This window comes from Lichenostomus cassidix, chromosome 4, assembly GCF_008360975.1.
Source record: "Lichenostomus cassidix isolate B80296 chromosome 4, HeHo_3.0, whole genome shotgun sequence".
Classification (NCBI taxonomy): Eukaryota; Metazoa; Chordata; class Aves; order Passeriformes; family Meliphagidae; genus Lichenostomus; species Lichenostomus cassidix.
The window spans coordinates 22,229,199-22,252,214 of NC_139484.1; the positions used below are offsets into that span (position 1 = coordinate 22,229,199).

General features: G+C 37.3%; 1 protein-coding gene across 3 annotated transcripts in view; it reads right to left on the minus strand.

The window, feature by feature from the left end:
• Positions 1-23,016, minus strand: part of LRBA (LPS responsive beige-like anchor protein) — a 365,208-nt gene that overhangs the window by 278,232 nt on the left and 63,960 nt on the right. For all 3 annotated transcript variants that reach the window (XM_085058223.1, XM_085058224.1, XM_085058222.1), the window contains exons 22-29: positions 14,372-15,391; positions 13,401-13,576; positions 12,066-12,219; positions 11,479-11,659; positions 10,108-10,235; positions 9,689-9,796; positions 7,112-7,283; positions 6,538-6,976 (exon numbers count right to left, since the gene is read on the minus strand). In XM_085058223.1, coding sequence (XP_084914349.1) covers positions 6,538-6,976; positions 7,112-7,283; positions 9,689-9,796; positions 10,108-10,235; positions 11,479-11,659; positions 12,066-12,219; positions 13,401-13,576; positions 14,372-15,391 — 2,378 coding nt within the window. The remainder of the gene's footprint in view (positions 1-6,537; positions 6,977-7,111; positions 7,284-9,688; positions 9,797-10,107; positions 10,236-11,478; positions 11,660-12,065; positions 12,220-13,400; positions 13,577-14,371; positions 15,392-23,016) is intronic.

Consider the following 23,016-nt stretch of genomic DNA (forward strand, 5'->3'; position numbering starts at 1 on the left):
GCAAGTAACAGCTCTGGAACTGCATGGGAGCAAGGATGCCTGGCTTAGAGCAAGGATGGTGCAGACAGAGCTGTTACCTTAACACTGCTCATCTGCAGCTGACAATGAGTGCAGACAAAAGAAATCCCAGCTACAACAGCCTTCTGACACAACCCTCTGTGTTATCATTCCTTCCTGTAAACTCCTACTGACCTTCAGTGTGCTTAAGAGTAGCTGCACTGAGGGAGTAGTTTCAGCAAGCTGTCAGACTCTCTACAGCTACCCAAGGAGAGGTACATTCAAGCAAAGGAATTAAGACTTTTTTTTTGTTTTTTCCCCTGGGCTGAAACAGACAGCAGACCAGAACAGTCCCTTCTACTCCTAAGATCTTCTGTCCACCTTCTCACTTCAAATCTGTGCCAGTGTGGGAATACACGTGCAGCTGCTACTCTAGCTTTCAGTAACTTACCTTCCATGAAGTATATAAAAGAGGAACTATATTCACTATATATTCACTATATACACTTCCAATATAATTTTCAGCATCTAGCAATGGCATTCACTACAAGGAAGACACTCTGATTACTGGCACCAGGTATCTGACACTTACTCTATTCACAGCTGCAAAGTAGAGCTGCTACTTTGTTTTTTTTTAAATTGCCCAACAACATTTCTTTTGCTTTTATTCAAGGAATAAAAATTACTAACTACAAGTTTCAGACTTCAAACTACAGGAGAACGTGCTGGCTGATAAACAGGACACAGGGAAGTGCCTGTGTTGTCTGTCTATTCCAGAGTCACCACACGCTTTGAACAAGAGACACCAACTCTCACAAATTTTTCTCAGAGATAAATGTTGTTCACCATATCCCACTGAAATAGAAGTTCTAGCTTTTAGCTAAAGCATAAGCCTTCAACAAATCTACTTCATAAATTCAACACTCAAAAGGTCCTATTGGATATTGGACCCTTGAAAGGAAACAGAGGCTTTAAACATCTCACCGTAAAGCTGTTTTCTAGCCTTGGACTACTTCTGAACAGAATTTATTTTAGATAGTGATCTGCAACAGTCAAGTGAAATTACTCCTATTTTTGAGCCAAAATAAAATAAACAGTATTTCTGGTGAGGAAAGAAGGTCCCTTCCAAGAGCTGTGTGAATCCGATGCACACAGCCAAAAGAAGTGCTGGATACTGTTCAAAACCATGATGCAAGAAAACCCCAAATTGTGAATGCTTCTGTCCTCTAGTCAGTTGTCACAGCCTTCTGATACAAAAAATCCTTAAAGTAGCTCAAGAATCACAAACCAAAACATCCAAGTAACCTGACATTGACTTTCTAACTGGGCATTGCTGCAGTATTGGTAATGTCATATTTATTGCCATGGATGTCTTCCCTGTCAACAGGGCAACCGACTGATGTTACAGCTGCAGGATCTCTTTTAGGAGTTCCCACTTCCAGGCCTCCTTCAAAAGTATGAAAGTACAGCTCAGTCATGTACAGATTATTCATATTTACCACATACTGGAAAAGAAAACTAAGATTTTTGAAGTCTAAACATCAGTCAAGTTTCTTTATTTACATCCTGAAATTCCTACATTTTTCCTTCCTTGGGTAGTAAAGTGATATTTTCTTTGAATATTTAGGTGGAATTACAACTGTGTTCAAAAGAAATATTTTCCATTAGCTACCAATGTTCCTTTGTGTTCCTCTTTCAAAAGATTATTTAAATGAAAAATGAACACAACTGGCATAAAGAATGCGAGACGGTGGAAAATCGACTTTAAATATTGTAGCAAATAAACTACAAAGAAAACATGAAGCGTTCAGCATATTATTAAATCAAGTAAATTTGTCAGAAGTGTCTTAAAAATTAATGTGCTTTCAACTTCTCTTAAATAATAGGGCACTTGCTTTTAAAGAGTACACAGATAAGACAGTCCTTTTTCTGTAGCTAAACTGATAAACATTTTCAGAGAAAGCTAAATATTACTACACGCATGAATATAATACTCATCAATAAGCTACGTTATAGTGTATCTTCTCAGATCTACAAAAACAATATATTTTAAAAAACATTTGTAATCATGCATTAATTTCATCAGAATATGTACATTAAGCAATCTCACACAGGGGCAGAGATGTATCACATGGAAAAAAAGCATCAATAGATTTTACTACTTAACATTTACACTACCCCATCAATTAAATTATATATTTGGGTTACATTTGTATATTAAAACATCCATTATATTAAGTTTCAGCTGCAGGATAAATAAAATTTAAAAACTTGACAAAAAATATTCTTAAGGTCTCTTTCAGGGAGACTTCAAGCACCACAGTAAGAATAATACTTCAGCTGCCTCATTTACATGACTATATTAGATATTTCAAATCAAACATTTAAGGTTTAAAACCAAAATTTACAGCAGGAGGACTGATAAACATAGGCCAGGCATAGTGAGAACCAGCCACCATAAATACATCTTAGCCAGAAGGTCAGTGTGTTATTAGTCCCAATTATGCTGAAGTGTAAGAAGTCTTCGTGTTGCAGACAATTATTCACTGCTGAATGAGCACAGACCACTGAGCTGAACACTGACTTCCATTACAGACAAAGGCTTACGCAATAATGATCTATTCTGCCAAATTCTATAAGGATTTACTTATTGAACCCTTTCCTGGTTTCAGTTCACTGATTCTTCTGTTTCAATATAAAGATAGAAAATATCTACATCTCCTAAAACTTTAGCATTTTCCCAAGTATTTATTTTTCATGAAGTTGGCAAGTCCCTATTTCATTTTAAATACATTTCAAGTTACAAATTTTCTTTGGTTGCAAGTCAAATATTCCTAATATAACTTGAGGCAGCCCAAACTGATGACCTCACTGTAATTTAAAAATACCTACATTAGCTCTGATTCCTCTTGACATACAAGAATTTATACACATTTAGTTCTTCGCATTCTTTTTAGCACTAAAAAGCAATGCAGGTGACAGTTTGTCTGTACCCCTATGGGATAATGGTTTTAATTCAAAACCAAAAGAAAGTAGCCTTGTTCCAGGCTACCAAAATGATGCCCACTGCAAGGCTCCTGTCCAAGGAGCAAAAGATCAATAAAGAGGATCAGAGACTTATTTTTACCTCTATTTTGTGAGCCAGGAAAGCAGCCTGCCATGTCAGTGTCCTTCTATGGGCTCTGCTGTCTGTGGATAATACCCATTCTCTTATGTCTCCCTTGAAATACCCAAGGAAAAAGTAAGAATAAGAGACTCTCAAAACCATGAGAGATCAGAGGGTGTGGGGAGGGGAAGAGAAGATATGATAGAAAGAATACAATCAATTTTGCAAAAGAACTTTAAAATCGGCTTGGCAGGGAGAAGACTTCAAATGGCTTGCCTCTTTGGCCCCTGCAGAATGCAAATTGTTGGTGTGCTGAAAGAGCTGAGCTTTTCATCACAGCACATGTGCCTCTATCTACAGATTCTCCATTCTCTCATTCTGTCTCTACCTACACCTGGTAGATTTAATCTTGTCAACAAATAGTTTATTCTCTTTACATTTGAGGTTCAAATCAGCAAAGTCTAAAATGTAGCCATTCCATATAAAAAGGAACTTGGATGAAATTTAACTGAAATTACCACAACCAAACACTACAAAGGCATATGCACACCACTGACTGACAAATGAGTAAACACAGGCTGAGCCAAACTAAGCAGCTTATAGATGATGTTCCAAAAAGATAAACAAGCTTATTAACATATCTGTTCTGCAAGTTACAGCACAGCTGCAGATTTAAGCTCTATGGTACAAGACCATGATTTAAGAGCCTATATTCCTCTGAACCCTCAGCATCAGCTTCCCATAATGACATGGTTATTGAATGTTTCCACAAAGAGCAGCAGAAGCCAGAAGAGACCGAGGTTTTATTTTAAAGTGCATAGTAAAAATGGCAAGTGATAGGTTATGGGTTTTATTAGAGTAACTGAAGAGAAATGTCATCTCTCTTTTTATCCCAAGCTTTGGTTACTTTTATTTCCATTTTATTTGAATTTGCTTGCATTAGTCCCCTCCTCTTTTCCTACACGATTACTACTAAATAAGAAAACTGCTGGTTTAGGACACAGTGAAATTGGAACATTAATTCATGTCCCTATGGATCTTGAAAAAAGCCAATGCAAGTCTTGAACTTTATCACGATAAACCCCTGGCACCCACTAATCAAAAGATTGTATCTTCACATGAGATAAGGGGAGGATTTTTGGCATGGGAATGAACACATACACCTAGCTGTTTGCAAAGGCTTGCAACCTGGCAGCCTTTCAGTAAGGTTTCACTCACATAGCTGTTACTGTATACTCTCCAGCTATGGCTGGGAAGTTGATAATCCTTAAGATATGAGGAGAGTTTTGATTTCTGACACAGCATTCCTGAGATAAATGCAGGATCAGAGAGATGCTTTGAAATTCCCAGAGATACCCCACTGGTAAACTGCTACATAGGAACAACTTTTAACAAAGTGCCTTTAAAAAGGAAAAAAAAAAAACCCTCACAGAATTTGTGTTTGCCATCAAACAATATATTAAATGTAAACCAGACACAGAAGAGAGCATCCCAAAGCCTGTCTTCCAAAAAAACCTTTCCCAATGAAACTCAGTATTTTTTTCTAGCCCAGAGATAAGAGCTACTATTTTCAACTCTATTCTAGTTTTTTGTAAGAAGTGTGGGGGTTTGTATCACTGGCACAATTCTTTTCTGCTGTTCACTAGGTGTCATTTCAGAGCATAAACTTGTATTTTAAGCAGCCTCACTACATTAAAGATACAGTCACCTTCAAGTGGCCATGAAGCTTGTCTGTCCATATAACTTTAAATATGTTTCACAGTTATTCTGTCTTTTTAACTTTAGCTAGTCAGCAACATGCTTTGTCATATACCAACATATTTACCATCAGCTTCCTCTGATAAGAAGGTTTTGTAGGTGTAATACACCTATGTCAGCCATCAGGGCTGCAAGTGCCCAATTACTTCTTGTCTAGTTAACCTGCTGAGCACCAATTCAAATCAGCACAAGCAGCACAAACCTTCAGTGTCAACAACAGCTAAAAAACCATTCATAAATGCAATAGCCACTTCTGTGCCAGATCTCCAGACAAATGTTATTTGTGTGGCTGAAACCATGCAGCAATGAATACTAAGAATTTCATGAGAAAAAAACCCCACTACTCACAGACTAAAACATTACATTATTTGACATCAGCTGCTCACTTGCAGCAAAGAGCAACAAGAGGCCTCAAAGGGGCACTGCCAAAAGCACTTGGGCAGCAGCAGGGAGAGGCATGACAAGTTCTGATTCAGTGTCCCCTTTTCACCATTTCCCCCTCTGCCTCCATCCTCCTCCTGCTCCCAGAACTGCTGTTTAGCATCACAAGGAGAACACAGTATCTACTTTGAGACAAGAGCAAGGGGCCAAATGCTGGCACACCCCATCTGTGTATAATCTGGCCAGACACCACCAGCGACTCTTCCCCCATCTGTGATATGGCAATGTGAGTGGAGAAGACATGCTGTGACAGCTGCACCCACACCCCTGGCACAGCTGCACTCCTTCCCTGGGTCAGCTGGTCTTTTGAACAAGGCAGCCACACACTGAAAAGACAGACAAAGTTCAGGAATAAGCAGAGGATCAGATACTGGTATGGTAACAAGGGATCCCCTTGCACCAGTCTGACTGCAGGATTTCTGGAAACGACCAAGGCTTTCCTAGAGGCAGAAATGCAAGTGTTACAGGACTCTTCCTTTTCCTTTTTTTGTCTTTTTTTTTGTTTATTTTTTTTTGTTTTCTTTGCAGTTGTTGGGAATCTTGAGGAGGTAAAAGGCACTAAGTCTAGTAAAAGACAGTTTGGTTTACGATGCTTGGGAAAAGATAAGGAGCTAATGAGATTGACATATAAGGGACACCAAAATTATTATTAGGAAAGAGGAACTCCATTCTAAAAGGGGAAAAAGCACAACAAAGCACAAATTCTTTTTGAATTCACCACAGTATTTGAGTATTAAGAAATTCAGAAATGTATTTAAATGAAACAAAAATTTAAAAGCTGTTACAACTAAGCAAATCTAACAGCTTAGGGATAATATCCACAGAACAAATTGTGAAAAAAATTAAAATAGGTCTTAGGCACCAGAAGGCAGAACAGAGATCTATTTTCCTAAATAAATATGGGAATATTCTCTAGGTGGAAGGACACCTAGATGACTATTCCATTGGTTTTGATCCATTTGTAAGTATTAGTAACCCAGTATTCTTTTGCAGGCCCACAATAACAGAGATTAGACACAACATTGTGATCAACACATCTGCTAATCCACATATTTTAATTTATTTATTGTCTGTTTTATTTCTTGAATTCTTTAAAGCCAGCTAAATATACAGGGCAGGCATCATCTGCCAGTGCATCATTTAATAGTTCTGGTGAACTGAAGTGTGGGTTTTCCTGTTCTTTGCATATACCTTAAGTGAAATTAAATTTTTAAGTATTTTAGGTGTTACATTACCTGTCAAAGGAATGGAACTGCACAGGCTGCTCAGCAGCTCCATCGCCAAGAACTCCAAGGAAGGCTGGTGGCAGAAGAGCAGCATCCACTGCAGTCCCATCACCAGGTGTGCTCACCAAGCTTCTCAAGATGTCCTTCACATTGACATTTTTTGCAGCTGGCACAGAAGCCACAGACTTACTGTCTTCAGTTCCTGTCTCACTTCTGCCCTCCTGAGACTTATTGACTTCTAACGAGAGTGTGCACAGGACTTCACTGACTGCATCTGGACCTGCACTGACATTCAGAGGTCCTGCTTCAGCAGCACTGCCTGAAGTGTTAGTTTGTCCTGGAGCTGCTTCCTCCCCCAGACCAGAATCCCTTCTTTGTATAGATGCTGTACTTTCTGAATCTTCAGTGGAGGCTGAAGCACCAACAGCAGCAGACGGGGTTTCCACAACTGTTCACACCAAAAGAACAGAAAACACACTTTAAAGTCATTGACAGAGATGCATAAACCACATTGTTCCTAAAGAAGACTGCTACAGCATTTTAAGCCACATTATTTCATCTAGCCAAATAATTAACAGTTCACCTGTAGCAGTAGTCTCATCATTTTCATTTTCTGATTCCTTGAGTGTCTGGCTTTGGTCTGGTGGTCGTCTTTCATTCTGGGGTTCCAATATATCTCTGTATTTCGAAACCATGAGCACAGAAATAAAATATACAACAGCCAGAGCCAAAAACTGAGCCTGTTTACTATCCTCCTGTAAAAAAGAGACACACACAGATTTTCCATTACAATTTCAGCAGCATGTTTATTTTTCTGTAAAGTATGCCCAGTGCTACCATAAACAGACCAAGAGGAAGCTGATATGTCAACAATGGAAGAACAATATTCTCTAGTCACAGTTTGTCTCACCTATAAAGCTCAGGTATACAGCACTTGTATTCAAGTGGCACTAATCCTTTCATTTTCATTTATAAAAATGACAACTTTGGCTAAGGTTGTGTGTTTTGACTACAAGTTGCAAATTAGTGTAGGGTCTAGGTCCCCTTTATTTACAGGTGTTTCTTCTATTTCCTCAAAAATGCCAAGATATTAACAGCATTTACAACCACACACACATACTCCACAAAACTGTAACATATTAATGAAGGACGTGAACAAATTTCAGAAGCAGTGTTTAGGTTTTATTTCATTATCAGATAGTCCAGATGGATGCAATGTACTGTATATCATTCAAACAGGAATTGGCAAACATGCATTTCCACTACAGCTGTACTTTTATGAAGAGATTTCAAGAAAAATTTGAAAACTAATCTTAATGTTAACTGTGCCTCCCCAGAGTACTCAGCTGCCCTAGTGAAACAGAGGGAAGCTTTGACACAAAGATTTAGCCTAAGACTGGCTACCAAAGGAAGAAAAGCTTCATACACTTTCAGATCACAGGAGAATGGAGTATTTGGATCCTCACTGACTAATCAGTAAAAAAATTAGTGTTTGGAGGTTTTACTCCACATTTACATCAAGGCTCAGGTAACATTCAATTTTTTCCTCTGAGCAGTTCAAGAAACTAAGTTAAACTATAAAGCTCATTCTATCATGACTGTAGTGCCCATTCAAGATCCATATTCCTTGAAGACATCTTTAATAAGCTGTACTGGGATACATTTATGAATAGCTTTCTATTAAGAGCTAGATAACATAGCTGGATCCTATCTGTTGCACTGAAAAAACAACCTATCTTCCCCTTGGCTTGACCCAAAACCTTAACTTTCATAGAACAAGCACAGTGTGGGACTGAGGAAAGTTGCCTACAACGATAAGGATTATAAAGAATTTTCTTGCTTGATGAATTTTTGCAAGACAATTTCTAACTATACTTAATAAAGTGGTGATGCAGTGAATTAGCACCACCCCTCCCTTATTTTTTCAGCTATGTTTGAAGACCTGCTTGAAATAAAGCTCATGTACCACTCTAAGTACTGATACTGGTGGGTAAGTAGATTCCATCTGAGTTCCTGCTAGAGGTTCAAATTATGTCAGTCTAAGGGCTGAACACAATGTAAGAAACCCCATGCAAAACAAACACTTAGATGCAAGTGTAAACAACTCAGACAAAAACTATTCCAAACTAGATCTTTTTAAGTCTGCTTTTTCCCCACAGCTCAACACCCTAGCCAAAAATCAGAGCTACTACATCATTTTATATTTAATATGAAACAGAGAGCATGATGGAATAGATATGCAAAAAAAGCAGAGGTTGGGTGTGGGGGGTTTTGGGTGGGTTTTTAAAAGAAAAAAATTCACAAAATGTGCTTGAATTTGGCTTCATTAGCACTATCTTAATTGTTACCAGTACAGAAGAGACACTTTTGATTACTCTCTTGCAACACTGATACTGAATTAGGGGTTGGACAAACCTTGCTTCAACCAATAATTACTGTAAAGACAAAACTCAAAATCCTTTGCTTTTCTGGACAGAAAGAGTCACTGTATAAATCATTATGCTTGCTAAACAGTCCAATTATTGTAAACTAAATTGTGGTGTCCAAGCTTGTGGCCACCAATGACTCACAGCCATTATAGCTGCTGTATTTGCTTACAGAGGTGTTTTTTTCAAGCAATCAATCTCAATTTCCTCAATATCAGCTATAAAGTTGCTGACACAGGGCAAAGATATTTTTAGTCAATTCAAGACTAAAAAACATATGCATACTTACAGCACATGAACACAAATTGGTTCCTCTGAGGGGAAGTAAAAGAATTAGAGATGACCTTTAATTTCTAATTAGCTGGAAGAATATGAATTTTTCAAAAAGTACCAACATGTTTATGATACATAGTATACATAAACAGTTTGTCTATGTACATATTTGTACTAAACACAACATAATTAATACACAATAGGCAGTATTCCAGAGAATCAATTCTTAGCAACATAGAGCCAGATGAGGAGACCGTTTGGTTTCACCTCTCCCTTTCCAATCCCAATCACTACAACAGCTGCCAAGGAATGAGTTAATGAACCCATTATGAGTTCCTAATTACTGTGAGCAGTATTCCCTTTTTGTATATCCAATTTAGCCAAACTGTGTAACACAGAGAAAGTACGCAAACAGATACATGCAGAAATGTAACTGCAAAAAAAGGACATTATTTACTTACTATATCTCTGAACACTACTGCTCGGAGGCGATTAATATCCATATCCTGCAGAAGTCTGTCATGGTCTCGTATTGGAGAAATGCCACCAGTCACAATGTCCACTGGACTCTGTTAAAATAGAAAACCAATTGTTTAAGATCCTGTTTTTAAAAGCATTCTACCAAGAATCATTAAGTGTCCACAATCATGCACTGTATATCGCATTGTCAAAACTAGAGCACAAAGATCAGTAATGCATTTCATCTTTAAAGGAGAAAAAATCTGGCCAATTCTTGCGACAGATTGAACTTGCAGTGTTTGTGCCACCCCCATTCAGCTCTGTTAAAATATCAGTGGTGCAGGTACAAATTCAAATACTTATCCCTCCGTACAGACCAATCATTACTGACTTTTGTTCCTGAATGTGGTCTTAAACTTGCCTTTGCTGCAGACTTTCCTGATCCTATAAAGCCTTGCACTGCTTTTTGGTTCTTCCCAGTGTCTCCAATAGGCTTCATCTGTGCATGCTGCTGACACTCCAAGCAATTTCTTACTGCTACTGCACATACTTGAGGGGAAAAGAAATGTTAAGAGTTATTCTGAGAAATAGTATTGGCTATATTCCCTTACAGAAATATACAGCGCAATTCTGTTTACCACTTACACTCAAAAGTTTGCACACATTAGTAAAATATTTTGCTTCCTTAAGTTTTAGACAGTTTCAAAACAATGCTCAAAATTCTTTAATGATTTATAACTCATAATCAATGCTGAACTATTAGAACATGTATGTTGTATCGAATGGATACTTCAAAGTGAGGAAGTTAGCACTCCTCACAGCTGTTTTACCATGCATACAACCATGGGGTGGGTAGGGTAAGGACAGCTAAATTTCACAAACTAGCAAGGGAGGAAGACAAGTGATACATCAGTGAAACAAAAGGCAATGTTTGCTTCACAATACTCTGTTACTCTTGGACTAAATGTTCTGAAGTTATACAACTTTTTTTAGCTGCACAATTGTGCCCTGTTTCATCTTCTAGTATTTATTTTCAAAGGAAAAAAGAACTACCCCACCTCTATACCTGTTTGCATCCCATAAATCTTGTTCTACCTGCACAAAGTTTTAATTGCCTAGAAAGGGAGAGGAAGGCTAGTTACTGTTGAGGCTCTGAGCTGCTCTGGCACTCATGCAAATTAAATTTTTCATTACAAAAAGTCTTACAGCATGCAACTAAGCATGAATACTCTCCTCCTGTATTAACTACCTGGACCCTGCTATATCTTGTTTGTTCTCATTTCCAGAATATCTGTTACTTTTTTAGGTAAATGACCATTTTCTTTCAATCCCATTTTAAGCAAACATACTGTAATAATTGGATACAATTACAGCTCAATTTGAACCCTTCAGAAATAAACATCTCTAGTTTTCACCATATCTTCATCTAGTGACCTCAAGTATTAAACCTCTTTTCTAAGTATTGCAAAGGTTCATTTTTGTATATAGTACAAGATTACTTTTCTCAAAGCTGCTGCATTCTCAGCCTTGATTATTTGGGGAACTTTGGCGAAAGAAATATCCTCATGGATAAAATGAAAATAGGCTACCAAACTTAATTTATTTATGATTTTAAAGAGGAATATATATATGCATTGCAGAACACAGTAATAGTAGAATACTAAAATATCTTAATGTTTGACTAAATTTAATCTTGATTTAACAAAACAATGGAAAAAAAATAAAGCTAACAGCTGCTAACTATTTAGTAACTGCAAGCTCCTACACTCGTTAAGTGGTCTTATTTGCTTACCCAGACGAAGACATTGTCGCAGAATTCCTCCAGATGACATATTCTTCTCAGACTCAATTTCAGTGAAACCAAGAGAGCTTGCAAAAATTAGCACATCCACAAGGTTGATTAATCTCTGGAGAAATGTTAAAGATGCCTCTACTGAAAGTCCTTGAGTGGGTTCAATGTTCTCCAATTCATGCTACACAGGGAAAAATTGAAAGCAACATTTACTTCACCGAAGTAATATTCCTACAAGCTGAATGAAGAAAAATGTGTGCTGGAAGTCCCCTATCAGTCCCATTCAAAAATAATAATTACTCATATTCTAAGAACAATCACAGTATTAGGATTTAATCCCATTCCAGACCACTGAGGAGCAACAACACCAGGAAACTTCTTTTTATGTCTTCAGACAAAGAAGACAAGCACCCAATTTATCTTAGGGAAAGCATGGAAGCAGCAAAGGGAGGAAAGAGATGCCAGTGGAAATACTCCACATGCATTTCCTGTTTCGCAAAAGGACAGATATAATAATTAATACACTCCATAAAGAAAGGCATCCTCCCACAAGTGAGTAATTTTCAAATAAAAACGGAATTTCTTACAGTAGCAGATGTTGCAGCAGAAAGCAAGGGCAAGATACCACCACAGGCCATGATCATGTTGTCCATCACTTGAGAGATGAGGTGGATCGTGTTGTGCACAAACACGACATTGTCACTGCTATTCACAAAGTCCATCACAGTTTTTGTAGAATGGCTGCTCACCCAAAAAGAAGACATTTAGAACAGAACTTTATTTTTGTGGTATTTTCACATAGTTATGTTTTCACAAAACTAAAACCAGACTCTTAGTAGTAGGGCAGCAAATAACACATGACTGTAAAGGTCAACTGATGTACCTCAATCTAAACCTGAAACTGCATTTCCCTTCTTATCTTAAACTGCTCAAGATCATAAGTTGCTAAAAACACCAAAATGATTGTTAATCATCATTTGGATAAAGACACATTATAGGCTGATCTATGACTACTTGCTATAACAAAAGTCATGGTATCAGAAAACAGAATAAAGTCTCCTAGAACTGTGAACTAGACTTGAACTTAAATCTTTGGAAAACTAAAGCAAATAATAAGGATTTCTCTGAGAAATTAAACATCAACAAAGCACAAAACCTTCTAAAACAGAGGCTAAACTAGAAATATATTTTAGCTACACCTGATGATGTCCTGATGGGTTAACTTAAACACATCCTAAAAATTATAGTCAGACAAAAATTCACCTCAGTTTAAATTGTTTGAATCGCTTAAATGCTCTGGTTTTTTTAATCCTGACATTCCTTTTTATCATGTCAGTACAGCTATATGGTTAAATTTAAATTTGACACTCACTAGTACCAGCCAATGATAGACACCACTCTTACTTCAGTTATTTAATCTTAACATTAAGTCACAGAACTACCACTCTTTTCAAAGATCTTCATCATTACAGTCCAGATCCCTGTTACATGTTAATTTTCAAATTAACCCCTCTGTGTGCACACAGCTCTATCAAAGCAGCAACATAGCATGTGTAAATGCAGAAGTAAGCAATATTATTTTGGATACATTATCTTTCTTATCCACACTTAGATACTAATAGAAGACACAGGTCCTTACAGACATTAGGAAAATTAAAATCTCGGTTGAATAAAAATCAACAGCAAGATTGCCATTGACAGTCAGGATTTCAGTCCAAATCTGTGTGCAGACCTTAAACCAATGCATATTTATGTCTGTGAAGTCTTGAAAAAAAAAATATCTGAGAATAACTGGGTATAGGTCACAAACAAGTAAGGCTACTGAATAATCAGTCAAACAACAGATGTCCAAAACTCTAAGTCAATAAGCCCCTTATGATCGAACCCAGTCTAGAGCATTCCACATGAGCATAGGGAAGTACCTTCTCCACATCTGAATGTCTGTTTCTATGGAAAAGAGCAGGTCTGTGAGCAAGCGCTGGTGCATCAGTGACCACTTGAACTCGGGAATACGGAACACAGTTGGCCTCGTGTCTCTCCTCTGCCCATCCGACTGAGCAGCCAGCTCTTGGCCCAAGCAAACTTGCTGCCTTGAGGTCTGAACACACAGTTTGCAGACAAAAAAGGAAAAACAAAACACAAAAAACCACACTCTGGTTATTACTTGCCATGGTGCACACTGAAATGCATTTAATAGACTTGAGATGGTCCAACAAGCCCAGACTCTGCACATGGTTACAAATAAAGCTAAAACTATTGCACAAATGCTATTCAATGGATATAACAAACCTACAAACTAGGCTACAGCTGCACTACCACACCTGCCAGTCTAGGCATACACAAGCAGCCACCCAACCTTACCACGGTGGGAGAGTATGTTGCTGTAGACAGTGGTTTTCCTCCTTTAAGGAAGAATGGTGCAGAATGAAGGGCATCCACTAGGAGGAATCCCTGCAGAAGGGAAGTGCTCAGAGACATGACTATTTAACCATGAAAAGCTGAGTTAGAAACTAAAAACTAGAGGGGTGGAGCGCTGCAGCACACAACAAAAGGCCATTCTTAATTTATACTTGCACAAAAAAGGTAGGATGACAATGTAGTGATAAACCTACCAATTTTTATCATTTAAAACTACAAAGATAAAGTGTCCAAATACTCCATTTTTATCAGCATTCGTATGTTTACGTACAAAAACCTTGGAAACTTCTCAGTACACAAATTAATATGAATTACAGCTATTTTAACCCAGGTTAAAAGTGTTCTATAGATAACTCACAAAATTCACACACATTTAAAATCCCTAAATATCTAGGCACATTTTCTCAAGAATTTCATAAAACAGAAACTTCCTTTTATTTTTAAGCTAGACAGATGAAGGACAGGTAGAATTTACCTCAGGTCTGTGGGGCAGAGGTACTTCTAGACTTTTGTTAGCTTTCAGCTCCAGTCTTTCTGTATCTGATGCAACGCTGGAAACATCGAGCTTGGCAATTCTTTTGTCAGAGGTTCCAGCAGGCTCTGCCACATGTGCACTTGCATTTTCCACACTTGTTTTGGTTTCATTAGAACCTGTGTTTCCTTCCTTCAATTTCTTTTTTCCTACTGAACCGGACTGAGTTATTACTTCTGGAACAACAGAACTCACTGTCTCCGGCAAAGTCAGTTCTTGTTTCTTCTCATCCACACCTTCAGTATCCTCAGATTTCAAAAGCACAGATTCAGGCTGCTTCTCTGTTGTTTCTTCCTGCTTTGTCACTTCGCTTTCATTAGAGCTACATTCCTTGTTCCTTTCTGCAAACTCTTCCGAAGGTAAAGGCAAACTACTTTCATCTTTCAAATCAACAAAGTCATCTTCGTCCTCCACCTCTACTGTTGATTTTTCCAGTCCTTCTGGACTTGTGTGAGTTTCTCCTTCCACAGGAGCTTGCATGGCTAAAGAAGCAGCAGTGACAGCAACTGTTTCTTCCACAAGCTCATCAGCTTTGTTAGAATCTTCAATTGCCTCAGCTATTCCAGTACTGATTTCTGAGACGCTGGGCTTCACTGCTTCTGGTTCTGGAGAAAGCTCCACACAAGGCACTGCTTTTAAATCCTGTGTAGCATCCCGGTCCTCCCCCTCTAATTCCTCCCTGTGATTAGACACTGAATGAGTTTGTTGGTCACCATCTGATGAGTTCTCTGTCTCTTTTTTCTCAGTTCTGCACCCCGTATCACCATCAGTAATGCAGGAAGGAGCAGGAGCAACTTCTTTTAACTCCAAAGATGGTTGCTTTCCCTTGGTTTCAGCTTCTTTGCTAATTCCAGAGATTGTTCTAATTGGAGTTGAAGAACGTACTCCACTCCCTTCACCTCCTTTCCCTTGGTACTCCCTGTACATTTGAGAAAGACTCTCTTTGTGCATTTCAAAAGTTACCTAAAAGAACAGAATTCAAAGGACATGAAAAATTAGGTATTTTTTTAATGACTGTTTTCTCTGAAAAAAAAAAAAAAGAAAAAGAAAACCAGTCAATGCTCAAATCATGAATTTCTACTGGATACTGTTATTTTGATAAAAAATAATCACACATTGGAGATCACTTCAACTGAGAGCAAGTTTAGTTTCTCTTACAAGTACCTGTTATTCCTGACTAAAAGAAAGAAAAAAAAAGTAAAACCAGTGTCAAAACAAGCCACCCACTAACTACACTGATCCAAAGGACATCCTAAGCATAAAATCCACAGAATTATTAGACTTGAGAAAACTGAAAACCTCAATATTTTTGTGAAGGGGGACATTTTGACAAGTAGCATAGCTTTCATATCATTTTAGCACCTTAAGTACGCTCAACAATCAAAAAAAAATCATGAAAATTTTACATTAAAAAATTACAATCTCACCAAGTCAGAACAGAGAGAAGCATCCAACAAAGCCAAAACCCTGTCAATCCCCAAGTGATACCTAAAATTGTCTAGAGGAGATCTCTCCCCATCTCAACCTGAGAAGAGCTACACAAACTGATTAAAATGAAGACTTTTCCACACCTTAGCTGAAAACGTTGTTTCTAGCTATATAAAAAGTTCCAGATTGAAAAATTCTTTATATACACATAGATAAAACTCATTTGCCCAAATAAATAGCTGTGTTTAAAAAAAAATAAAAATATCACTAGACTAACTAAAGATTTTATTACACTGTTATTCAATTTAGTTTATCCATACCTTTCCATTTAGGATTTACATTTATCTTCCATAACATGAGTGTTTATTTATCTGTAAGCTCAGTTCTCATAATCTTCCCAACATAAGCTCCGCCTGAGGGTTTTTTCTTTAAACCATTGTCTGTATCATAAACATTTTCCATAGACAAAGCAGAGCAGTGCATGCCACTAAATATAAGAATACACATTTTCTTATCCTCTTAATGTACTCAGCTCATTCATTTGGACCTCATCTAAAAATTCCACATATATTTTTCCTTAAGATGAAACAGTGAAGTTAAAAAAAAAAAAATTCCATTAAAAAAATACTAGAAATTACAGTTAACACATCAGAGAGAATCAAACAAAGAGCAAAGGCAAAAAAATCTTTTTGGCAAGTTCTGTTGTCAACATTAGCTTTTTCATATAGTATTTTCTCCGTCAGTCAAGTACTGCAGGAGCAGTACACTACTGTAACACAACCTAAAGCACGTTATTCCTTCAAGTTGATTTAATTGAAACTTTAGTTCCTAAAATAGAACTGGGGTATCTCACTCCTCTTGAAAAAAATAAAGTCTTCATGTACTGGTTTTCATTCATTTATCTACAAAAAGAGAAGTGTGAATTATTACAAATGATTGAAAGTTCATCCATCTGCCACAATGGATCTACAAAATATTTGATTATAGACTTTTGCTAAAAAGAGCGTGTGGGGGGCATTATTACTTTAGAAATACTTTCCTCCTGAATTGTACCACAATCAGAATGTCAAAGGCAACACAAAACAGATCATGCTAATAAGCTGTCCCCTGCACTTTTCACTTGCTTTCCAAAACTTGATTAGGCAAAGCTGCTACTTTACGTCTAATCATTTGTTTTTTGAAGAAGGCATCTTGACACCTTGAACTTATTTCCAGCTAGCTTTCCCTCCACTCTCTCCCTGTTGTCTCCTGCACTTCCAAAACTACTAAGTTTTATTCCAGCAAGCACTAAATAAACACTTGACACATAAAAATGTCATTGGTTGATTTCAGCAAAATGTGCATGTACTTTCCAGAAAGCACACTGCCCCACAACATTTAAGTGTGAACATCCCTATTTTCATGCATCATTCTGGTGTAAATCTCATTAAACTCATATGCAGGAGTAAAAGTTACCAAGTTTATAGCTTCTCACTCCACTCCATGTATGCCTTCTGGGCCAGCAACTACTTTTGGAGAAATGGACAGTCAGTTGTATCTCAGTTTGTACAACCTGAGATGTGCTCTTTCCCTATAATGTTTTTTTCTAGTGTGCTACCAAGCCCATCCCCTCTATAAAAACCTACTGCAGCTTCAGATCTTTTCCTATCAGCCAAATTTATCACCTGGCTCACAGCCTTAAATCAACCTTGCGTGAAAATAAGTCAAATTCTGTTCTTCATAAGTCAGGATTGTGAGCTTGCTTTTACTCTCCTTCCTCCCCTCAGAATCCTGAACTCCACTATCTCATGGTCCCTGCAGCCTTTGACCTCCACATTTCCAACCAGCAGGGTCAACATTTGAAAACACAGTAAGGTACTGGGCATGCATTTCACAATCAATTCAATCTGCAACCTGGAACAGACAATGCTTTGGAAGCCATTACAGAGCAATTCTGAAAATGAAACTGGGCACTGCAGGGTTTTGAATTGCTACTAAAAAAAAAAAAAAAAGAAACAAAGAGCAGCAAGAAGGTCAATACAGACAACTTATCTTCACAGATGGAAAATGCAAAATTATGGGCAAATAAATCCAAGCAAAGTCTGATGAGAATCTACACTGATTGCAGAACAATGCAAGAAACTGCAAGGAGAGAAACACTGGTAAAAAAAATTAGACAGTACAGAACTAAAGGAAAACATCACTCCCCAAAAAAATGCAAAATTCACTCAACAAGGATAGCAATTTCTACTTTGACCATAAACATCAACAAGAATTAATGTTACAATGTATTAAATACTGTCCTTTAAATAAAATTCAAATTAAAATAGCAAGGCACAGAATTGGAGAGACCACATGAAACAGTATTTTTCTAACATCCATTTTGAGTCTGGGGATTTCTTACACAACAAAAGGATACAAATTTAAGAAATTCTGCTTTGTAAAATACAACTTTTCAACAAGGCTCTAAAAACATCTGATCACTATATTAATCTGTAATTTGCTTTGACAGGAAACCAAGAAATAGTGGTACTATGATGGAGGCACTAGACAATTCTTCCCCCGCATTTCTGCTGCATGATGTGGCATTTATGAAGCACACAAGTTCACAAATCCAAACAACACATACAAAACAAAACACCTAAGCTTAACAAAAGAAGTATCAACAAAAACACAAAATGAAGTAGAAATTATGATTACTAAAAACAAGTACATAGAGTATATAAAGGAAGGTGTTAAATATTAAACATCAGGATCTGTGAACACACAACAATTTACAAGACAACTGTTACCTTGAAGAACGTTAAACCTACATAAGTAATTTTTTATTTTCCTTAAGGCATTTGCAACTGTAAAGCTGATAATACAAAATTAATTACTAGAAATTGTTCTAAATTAGTGAGCTAAAAGGCCAATCATTAATCTTCACCATCATTTGATGGTTAATCCATAGCTCTCTGCAATGTTGGAATGCATCTCTACACACTACTAGTTGAAGACACTTGTGAGCTAATAACTGCAACATTTGCCTCTGCCATTAATTTTAACTTAATTTGACATCCAACATTTACTAATTGCCAAGGAGAAAAATTAGCATACAGCAATGAGAAAGGGTAAGTTGATCGACATTTGCATTAAAGAACATAGAGAAAATATTTGAACTATACATTAAGATTTTGGTCTTTTTCTATTTTCAGGTGGGCAATTTCACAGAGTAAAGAGAGGAACGGAATATCTTGCCAGACAGGGCAGACAATTATATATATTGCTGTTTCCTTATAGAGTCTGCTCAGTGCAAGCCAGCTCCTGTGCTTGTTTAAATAAACTCTGCATAACAAATAAATAAACTCTTCCTAATTCCAAAAAGCACCACAACTTTATAAATCTTCATTAAGATTTTATTGACCTGCTTTTCCACTTCTTCTCTAGTAACACTAACTGTTCAAAAGTGTAATCCAATCTCCAAACAGGCCTGTATAGAAAGGAGACACCATTATCAGAGATTTCAAAACTAACTTTCAATTCAGCAAAGTAGAAGACACAAAGGTACTGTGTGCACCACAGTCAGTTACAGTCTGTATTTCACTGACCTGAGGAACCTCTGGGTTATTTCTGAGTGCTTCACAGCAGAAAGCTAAAATATAGCAAGTTAATACACAAGTTAAAATATACTTTGCAGGACACTCCATGAGAGGTTTCTAGGAGTCTAAACTTCCACCAGAAACACATTCACTAGAGTACAAAGTGGGGGGAAACCACTGTGCCAAGATGCTTTCATGCTCCTGTGTGTTGCATTTTCACCTAAATAGCAATACTTCTGCCTTTTTTTCCCCCTCATCTTAAGAAAACAAATAATTTCTATAATGAGAAAGCAAGCAATAGTCAATATAATTCATAAAAGTCTTTGCTTATCCGAGGGAGAATTTTATGTATGTTGGCAGCATTTTATGTTCAAATCAAGTCAAGGTACAGCTCACTGTTACATCACCATACAACAATAAATTCAAACTGCATACCAAACATGCATTAGCTCACTTTCACTAAGGAAACTATTGCTTTCAATGAGTTTTAATTGCAAAACATGAGCACACACAGTCTTCTCAAGGTATGCATTTCTTCCCTATCTCAATCCCTACTGCTGTTCCTACAGTTCAGTGGACTGTCAAATTCTACCTTGTGCACATTTGATATTTAGTTATCAACAAAAATATTCCGTAACTAAATTCAGCGTTTATCACTCCATTGTTGCAATTCCCAGCTACAGGTCTTATGCACTGCTCACTTCTGCCATCCTTCTCCAGTATCTCCATATGTTGTTGGCAGTCCTGCAGCAAAGACTCCACATCCATCATTTCAAATAATGGCCTAGAGACCTAATTCAGGCCCCACCATGTGAACACAGGTAGCTGTGAGTATGGAGGAGGGTTGCTTCAAACTGAAGCAACAGCAAAGAGAACCACCAACAATTCTTGAGGCTGCAGACACAAATCCCATCTTCCAATGATTTTTATACCAAGTCACACAGATGACTGTCCTCTCTCTGCTCATGTCATCTTTACTTAGGAAGACTATTTCATAGCTACTTGCCTCTTTATGCACCAGCTCTCTCTGCTGCAAATGTTTCCAGAATTTTTCTTTTTGAGAGCTCTGGCACTTAGTAGCAAACTTCTATTACACTCTTCTTTTAAGGCTTCTCTGCAGCTTTATGAAGTTTTTGCCTGCTTTATAAATTCTCAGTTTGCCTTGCTCCCTTCTATTCCATCCCCATTTCTTCCAGTTTGAATTAGTCAAATTTTAGCATCCTGCAGCTTTATTCATGACATTCCACTCCCTCAAACCACATGAAAAATGAGATGGAGGAGCTCCCCATTAACCATACACACTGCAGGTGCAAGAGCTCATCCCTGGTACACATCTCTGCCTGCTGAACAATGAAAACACTTTCTTCTCCCTGGACGCATTGGGTGGAAAAGCCTTCCCACACACCTACTACAAGGAACACCTAATAAAGGTGAAGGACTGCATCAGCACAACACATTTTGGAGGATGCATAGCTCTAAATGAGGCTGCACATTCCAGTCTCCAAGCTCCTTCTGCTCTCCATAACTCAGGAAAAACCCTGAGAATCGTTTCTATGTAGAATAAATAATATTTATTAAAAATAACTATTCACACCATAAAAATAAACATAATAGTTAACAATTTCAAGTGTGCTCCAAACTTTGCTTTGTTGATATATTGGTCATGGCACAAGTAAAAACCTGCAGTGGTACAATGATCCTCTTGGCCAGGTACCTCTGCTTCCCCTCAGGGCAATGCAGACACACTTTCCAGAGGAATGAATGAACACCTGAAGCCTTCAAAATGCCCTGGAGCTGAAAATTCCTGCTGTGGGAGACCCTACTGCCTTCATGACAGGGATAAAAACAGACAAAACTGTCCTAAGTTTCCCATGCCCATGGGATTTGGACTCCAAATTCTGATGGCCTCTTAACTTCTAAATCTACTGAGCCATGTTCACTTCTCTGCAAATTAGTTTTTTTTAATTGCCACCATATATTAACTCCTGCACCACCTAATCTTTGCAGTTTCTGCTGGTTTTCCCTCATCAGACAGTGATGAAAACCTGGCAAACATAGCACATGTAAATGCTCTGGGGTTCTTTTCCCCCCCTCTTAAATTAAATGAACAGGGCACAAAAGAATATACAAATTTACTTAACACTCACAATGTTTATTACAACTGTATTTCTTTAGACTGAAACCTGACAATTATTTAGAAATACACTGCACCCTAAAGTCCCACTACTAACATTTTAAGACTATTACTTCTCATTCAGATCGGTGAATAAAATTTTTCCACTTAAACAGCAACAGAACTGCAGCTTACACATATTAACATCTGAGTCTTACTCACTGAAAATTTCTTGAGCTACTAAAAAATAAAAACTAAAATCATTATTCATCCAAATATATTTTCTCTAACAAAAAAGTAACATGAATCAACTTCTAAGTAGTAAAACATATTTAAGGGCCTGAAATAAGCAGGTGTTAGTCTTCCCAGCAGTTTAAAACATTCAGGTAATTTAGGAGTATATTATACTGTATAAATAAATATATTCTTTTATAACCTGGGGAAGCTGAAAGGTTAAAAAGGGAAGTAGTCCACCATTCTTTACTTGTTTTCTATTATTAACTCCCAAATCACTGGTCCTTTGTAAAAAGTAACAGGACTAAACAGATAAAATCTAAGGCCTAGCTAGCATGGCTGCAATGTTTAAAAAACAGAAGTTCTTAGATGCTTTCATAAATTCCACACTGACCAATCCAAACAAACTGGAGCTGTAATTTTTCCATTAACATTTTCACTGAACTAGAAGCAACAGATTAAACACCTTTGTATACAGTGGTTTAATATCTAGAAAGCATAAAGGAAGAAAACAGAAATTAACAAAATACATGAGTAATAGTAAGAAATTCGCCTTTAAAAAGGTTGCACACACCTACACACCTTCTAAATTCTGAGTGCAAGGAAGCCAATGCAGTGCAATTATGCTGGAAAAGCCACTGCTGCTTATAAAACCTTGTGCAGCTGTTGGAAGAGAGGGTTACAGTGACAAACAGCTTCCCTGCTACAAAGGTGGCAGGAAATCTATCAAACTGGACAATAAAATTGCAATTGAGTTTCTTTGGCTTTTTATAGCAGCTGCATGTATCTTGATGTGTAGCTCTGCAAAACCTATCCAATTCTGTAACACTGGTCCTTTATGTACTAGTTCTTTATCATAGAATGGTGTTATAAATTAGTGGCACAGACGGCACAGAGGGTTGTAAAAAGGAAAAATAAGCGGTAACCCAACACAATTAGAGATGAAATAGGAAAAACACAAATTGGTTATTCTCTTAGCAATGTTAAAGAAATATTTTTGTCCCCATAATTCCCACATTACTTTGAAAGCATGCTAGAAATCAAAAATATCTGAGATGCACTTAGCATTGAACCATTTGCCCACTGAATTATGCCTACACCAGGTTGTGTGAATCTCTTTGACTCTCACTAGTGGTATAACAGGAAACAAGACTATTTAAAATAAGTAAAATTAGAAGGATTAAAAATACATCATATTTAGATATTAATATCTGTTTATAAGGATATTTTCAATAGCTTTTTAGTGATTTATC